The 7465-nt window shown below is 39.2% G+C and overlaps 1 protein-coding gene across 1 annotated transcript; it reads right to left on the bottom strand.

Moving 5' to 3' along the window:
* LOC107610963 lies at positions 5287-5841 on the bottom strand. The gene has a single exon (XM_016312938.1). The coding sequence runs from the start codon at positions 5839-5841 to the stop codon at positions 5287-5289; it is 555 nt and encodes a 184-aa protein (XP_016168424.1).

Below are 7465 nucleotides of genomic sequence, written 5' to 3' on the forward strand. Positions count from 1 at the left end.
TCAATCTCAATAGAAAACATAAGTAAGGGCATACAAGTAATACACAATTAATGTTCATATATAGCAAGTAAACATGTTATACGCTTAGCCAAAATAGGCAAGTAAACAAAGCAAGCAACCAGATAGAAAATGTACATGACAAATGCCTATCTTATTGGCGGTGATATCACATTGTCAATAAAACTGCCAACCGGACACATTCCCATGGGCATGTCACCTTTCGGTCACGAATATAAATGGGTACCCTCCCCAGGGATATAGTGCCCAACTCACTCTTGTGACTCGAAAGCATCTGAGCAGGATACTTTACCACAGTCCTCACATCTCAGCGTAAGCGGGATGAAATCCAGCCCATATGCCTACCGTATAGCATCTCATCAATATCCGCATAAAACAGTATTCAATAAGTTCATCATTCATCTCCGAGTCCTAGACTCGTCATAACCATCATTAATCCTTGATTTCACAAGTTATCATTAACTCTCAAGTTCTCAAAATCATCACCAATATATCACTTCACTCATCCACTCACAACTTCAGAAACCTAAGTCTCCATCTTCTAACCTTATACCAAAATTCACGAATTTAATTCATTAACTCATCTTTATTAGTCTTAGGGCCTAATTACTAGTTAGTAATTTTAAAAGGTAATTAAAGAACTTTAGAAAGCTAGAAAACCCTTGAAAAGTGAAGAAAATAACTTTTCAGCAAAACAGGGGTCATGCGTACACATGCCCTGTCCTGCGTACGCATGAGTTGAAATTTCGGCGTCTACGTACGCAGCACCCTGTTCGCATACGCGAGATAACCTAAACAGAAAAGGATGTTAACGTCGCGTGTTAAAAGTAGCGTACGCATGCCTTGAAAATACATGATCGCATACGCATGGTAGTTCGCGCGTACGCGAGACCCCAAGACAGTGGAGAATGCTCATGTCGTGTGCACAGGTTCGTGTATGCATGCTGTATTAGACTTAAAAAATTTTAAAGCTGCAAAATTTCAGATTTTTACACCAAACTTCAAACGCGCATAACTTTCTAGTTTTAAAATATTTTTCATTCATTCTTCGAACGTCTTAAAGCTCTTGGACCCAAATTTCATAAAAATCTAGTTTCACAAAAAATGGAGTCTAGAAGCCAAGTTATGCCTCGGCAAAGTTCGTTAAAAACAAGGTTTTACACAAAATTACCAAAGTTCTCTACTTTCCAAATTTCAAAGCCAAACCAAATCAAAACCTACTCAATTTCATCACAAAATACTACCATACACTATACTTTACCATTCCATTGTACCACAATCACTTCAACACCTATTTCACTCAATTTTCCAACCATAATCCAACAAAATCAATAATTCCAAATCAATATTTCAATATCAACAATTTGCACAATTCGATCCTTCATATACATCCTTCATCAACATACAACATTATCACATCACTACCACAGTATTACAATCATTATATCACAATTATCATCCTCACATCCAACCACATGCAACTCATATAACCTCATCATAATTTACATATCACATACATAATCTAATCAACCATTTATTCAATTTAATCTAATCTTAAGGTCGACTAGCCTAAGTGTCACGAAACATTACATATTACATAGAGAAAACAAAACCATACCTTGCCGTTTCTCAATATGCACAAAATCACCAAATTTGATTCCAACAAGCCTCCAATCACCAACACCACTTCCAAAGTCACCAAATATCAAGCTATACATAACAATATCACTAACATTAATACGTAGAATTCACAATATACCAAACCAAGATGATTTTTGTGAAACCCTACCTTAATCACAGAAATTGGGGATGAAACCCAATGATTCCTCACTATTGGTTGGCACCTAAACAACTAAATCAGAAAATTTCACTCAAAAACCAAACTTAAATTTGAAATTCACTTAGGGCAGAGAAAGTGAGTATGAAACTCGAAAACTTACTAAGAAAAATATATTAGAACTGACTAGCTTGGCAAGAGCTTTGCGTAGCCGCAAACGGGATGCAAATCGGAGCACCGTAGCTCAAGTTATAAGAGGAAGAAGTTGAAGATGAATAGTATTCTTCTTCCCTCTTCTCTTAACTCATTGCAGCTGTAAGTGTGTGTGTTTATGAAGGTATGAGGCTGAAATGACCTCACTTAAGGTTATATATATGTTGGGCTTAGGCCCAACTTGGGCCCGGTCAAACTTGTTGGCGATTTTAGCCTATTTGGCCCAATTTTGGGCCCAAGCTTTTAGAATTAGCGTCCGGTTTTCAACTTTAATTATTTTCCTAAGTTTTTCTATAGTTTTTATTATTCTCACGCAATACCGGACAAACTTAAGCTGGTACTACTGGCTAATTTACCGGTACGTATTTTTACACAATTTTTCACAGAAAATTACATTTTCCAACTCAAAAAATTCTACTGAATTCAAATTTCACCTCTAAATTTTTAAATTAAGACTTCTAAATTTTTGACCAAATATGGGCAATTATTTAATTATTATTTTATGTTAATTAATCGGTTAATTATTTCTAGTTCTTACATTCTCCTCACCAAATTAGAAATTTTGCCCCTAAAATTTAATGATTACCTGAGAATAACTCTGGATAATCCTTCCACATTTCTAGCTCTAACTCCCAAGTGTGCTCTTCTACTCCAGCTCTCTTCCAAGCCACCTTCACTAATAAAACTTCCTTTCCACGCTGCTTCTTTACACTAGTGTCATTAATTCTCGCTGGTGTGGCTTGAAACGTCAAGTTCTCCTTCAACTCAACCGACTCGGGCTCTAACACATGAGCCACATCCGATGTATACTTACGGAGTTGTGACACATGGAATACGTCATGCAGGTTAGACAAATGCGACGGTAGAGCTACTTTATATGCCACTGGCCCGACTCGTCTCAAGATCTCAAAAGGTCCAATGAACCTCGGATTTAACTTCTTTGTCTTAATTGCCCTTCCAATCCAGTTGTCAGAGTAACCCTTAGAAATACGTGGTCACCCATTTCAAATTTCAACAATTTTCTTCTCCGATCCTCATAAATTTTCTGTCGGCTCTGTGCAGTTAAGATTCTGGCCCTAATCTATTTGATCTTTTCAGTGGTCTCTGCTACCAAATCAAGCCCTAACACACTTGCTTCACCAGCTTTATACCAACATAGTAGAGACTGGTACTTTCGTCCATACAAAGCCTCATACGGAGCCATTCCAATGCTCGCATGAAAGCTATTATTGTACGCAAACTCCACCAATGACATGTAATGGTCCCAACTTTCCAGTTGATCTAACACATGCCTTTAGCATATCTTCCAACGTCTGAATAGTCCTTTCCGACTGTCCATCCATTTGCGGATGATACGTTGTGCTGAGACATAGTCTCGTACCAAAAGCTCTTTGGAAAGCTCCCCAAAACCTCGAACTGAATCGGGGATCACGATTTGACACTATGCTTGATGGCACCCCATGCAATCTCACCACCTCTTTAATATACAACCTCCCAAAATCCTCCAATGAGTAGTTCATCTGTATCGGCAGAAAGTGAGTGGACTTAGTCAATCGATCCACGATCACCCAAACCGCATCAAAACCTGCTCTCGTCCTTGGTAATCCCGACACGAAGTCCATCATAATTCCTTCCCACTTCCATTGAGGAATCTCAAGTGGTTGTAGCATTCTCGATGGTCTTTGGTGCTCTATCTTCACCTTCTGACACGTCAGACACTTAGACACAAGTGTAGCTAGATCACCCTTCATCCCAGGCCACTAAAACATCTTCTTCAAATCGTAATACATCTTCGTACTTCCTGGATGAATAGAGAATCTGTTGTTATGTGCCTCCTTCAAGATATCTTGCCGCAAATTCCCAACATTTGGCATGCAAATCCTACCCTTGTACCTCCATATTCCGTCTCTGTCCTATGAAACTTCCCATCGCTTTTTTTCTCAATTGCCGGCAACACCCTCTATAATTCTTGATCATCTTGTTGAGCTTTTAGAATTGCAGCCTTAAAGTCACTAGAGATCTGCAATTGGTTTAGGCATATACTCCCATCAAATTCTCTGACACTTAGTCTCAAATCCCCAAACTTACTCACCAACTCCTCTTTCTTAATCATCATCGAAGCGATTGTCAACAATTTTTGACTCAATGCATCCGCTACAACGTTCGCCTTTCCGGGGGTGATAACTTAACTCAAAGTCATAATCTTTCGGTAGCTCCATCCACCTCGTTTGATGCATATTGAGCTCCTTCTGATCAAAGATATACTTGAGACTCTTGTGATAAAAAAAGACTCTAAACCTCACTCAGTACAAGTAGTGCCTCCAAATCTTCAATGTAAACATGACTGCCGCCAATTCCAAGTCATGAGTTGGGTAATTCACCTCATGTGGTCATAGCTAATGCGAAGCATAAGCTACCACATTCCGGTGTTGCATTAACATACAACCCAAGCCTTTCAACGATGCGTCACAGTAAACCTCAAATGATTCGCGTGGTTCAGGTAGAGTTAAAACTAGCACCGAAGTCAACTTCTCTTGTAAAGTCTGAAAACTTTATTCACACTTGGACGTCCACACAAACGGTGTCTCTTTCCTTGTTAACTTAGTCATCGGTAGAGCGATTTTTGAAAATCCATTAATGAATCTGCTTTAATACCCAGCTAACCCTAAGAAGCTTCTAACCTCAGTCACTGACGTCGGTCTCTCCCATTCTATTACTGCCTCAACCTTTGAAGGATCCACCGCTATCCCTCTTTTACTTACCACGTGACCTAAGAATTTCACCTCCTCCTTCCAAACTCACACTTAGACAATTTCGCATACAATTTCTTCTCCTTTAGGATTTGTAATACAATTCTCAGGTGCTCTTTATGCTCTTCCACAGTCTTTGAGTAAACCAAAATATCATCTATGAACACCACCACAAACTTATCCAAAAAGGGACGAAATACTCTGTTCATGTAATGCATGAATACAAAAGGTGCATTCTTCAACCCAAAGGACATCACTGCGTATTCATAGTGACCATAACGTGTTTTAAACGCAATTTTTGGGATATCATCCTCCTTCACCCTAATCTGATGGTAACTGGATCTTAAATCAATCTTTGAAAACACTCCAGCTCCTTGCAACTGATCCATTAAGTCATTTATCCTCAGCAACGGGTACTTGTTCTTCATAGTTACTTTGTTCAACTATCGGTAATCCATGCAAAGTTGTATTCCTTCATCTTTTTTTTTTCACTAATAAAACTGGCACTCCCCACAGAGATACACTCTGTCAAATAAACCTCTTGTTCATAAGCTCTTCTAACTGAGTTTTAATTTCTGCCAGCTCTATCGGAGCCATTCTGTACGGCACAACTGACATTGGTCCGGTTCCCGGAACCAATTCTATCACGAATTCAATTTTTCTTTGAGGTGGAAATTTTGAAATATCTTCAGGAAATACTTTAGGAAACTCCCTAACTATTGGAATTTGATCTAACTTCTGTTCATCACCTAACGAATTTGCAGCCAAAACCATATAACCCTGACACTCTTCCCCACTACAGCTCACCAACACAGAGTTTAGGTAATAACCCTCAGCTACTACTGCTCCTCCTTCTCCTTTTGAAATAAAGTGAATCGACCGTTCAAAACAATCCAACAATACTTGGTTCTTTGACAACCAGTCAAACCCCAAAATCATCTCCAACCCAACCATCAGCAAACATATTAAGTCATGAACAATGTTTCTATCCTCAATCTTGAAAGATATTTTCCCACAACCTGATCTAGTCACAACTGTCTGATACAGGGTATGCACATGCAAATCAAAAGCTAATTCTGACATTCTCAATCCTAGTTCCTCAACCTTATCAAATGCAATGAATGAATGTGATGCTCTGATTCACGAAAATTTACCTCTCAACAAATTTCCTACCAGCAAGTGCACCAGATTATCGTTAAGTAAAAACTCACTGTAGAGTGAGGTCGAATCCCACATGGATTGGTAGATTGAGCAATGTTAATTAGAGAATTATGCTAGTTGAGCTAAATCGAAATTGAAATTGGGATTGCAGAAAGTAAAATTTGGCGGGAAACTTAAATTGCAAGAAAGTAGATGAACAGAAATTAAATTGTTGATAATTAAACGACAAAAGCTTAAATTGCAAGAAATTAAATGGGAATGGGGGTTTAGCATGAAATTAAAGAGCAGAGAGTAAATAGAATAGGTAGATCAGAGATGGGGAAGCTCATTGGGGTCAGGAGATGTGAGAATTCTCCGGATCAAATTCATTTTTATCTCTTCCTCAATCAATGCATTCATTGATCTTCTTGGCAATCTTAAGTGATTAGATCCCAATTCCTTGGCAATCTAATTTCTCTAAGCATGAACAATTGCCCAATTCCTTGATTTAAGTGCTCATAAAAAGAGATGAAGTTTGGTCACTGATTATACCACACAAATTCATAGATCAAAGTATTGGTAGGATTACATGTCACTATATCCATCCAAACCCCAATCTAATCCAATGTGAGAAAGCAATTCTAGCATGATCTCCTCATTCCTCTTCCAAGATTTCGAGGAGATCCAATTATGAATAGCTTCTTTCCCAAGATAACTATCCAATTGGATGAAGAACGAAAGCTTTCTAGTAAAATCAAGAGAAAAGAAAGAAGAAGAAGAATAAAAACTAATATTGATCCATTGAATTTACACAGAGCTCCCTAACCCAATGAAATGGGGTTAGTTGTTCATAGCTCAATTCAATTTACAGAAAAAAAAAGTGCAGAAAGAAAATACGAAAGTACAAAAGAAACTAAAAGAAAAGTGCAGGAAATGAAATCAGGGAATTGAACTCCCAGAGCCCCCTCAGGGCCTCCCGAAAGCTCCGTCAATCTTCAACAATTCTTCTATTTATAATCCTCTTCTCATCTTCAATTGGATCCAGTAATTGGATGTGGGCCTTGGCTGAAGCAGTGAGGAGTGATTCTCCAGTGATGGGCATTGGCAACTAACTTTCATATTGGGCATAGGTACAATCTTGGCCTTAACGTTGGTGATCTTGTTTGAGGGCAAACGTTGAATCAAACGCTGCTTTGAAAATTCAGTTTTGCTTGCTGTCATTGGCGTTTGACTCAACGTTGGAGTGCCAACATTCTCGTGTCTACGCGTGCGGGTACACCACGCATACACGTGAAAGCTGTGTTTTTGCTTTTCGACGCGTACGCGTACATCACGCTTACGCGTGCATTGCCTTTTTTCCATTCCACGCATGTGCATCATAGACGCGTGCGCGTCGATTTCAGTTTCCCAACTCCAAACTCTGGGCTGCTTGTTGCGGACGTTGGAGGCAACGTTTGAGGCAACGTTGGACCTCCAACGTTCGTTTGGTGACGCGTACGCGTGACCCACGCATACGCGTGGATTGTCAATTTTGCCATTCCACGCATGCGCGTGACTCACGCTTGCG

This window comes from Arachis ipaensis, chromosome B08 (genome assembly GCF_000816755.2).
Source record: "Arachis ipaensis cultivar K30076 chromosome B08, Araip1.1, whole genome shotgun sequence".
NCBI lineage: Eukaryota > Viridiplantae > Streptophyta > Magnoliopsida > Fabales > Fabaceae > Arachis > Arachis ipaensis.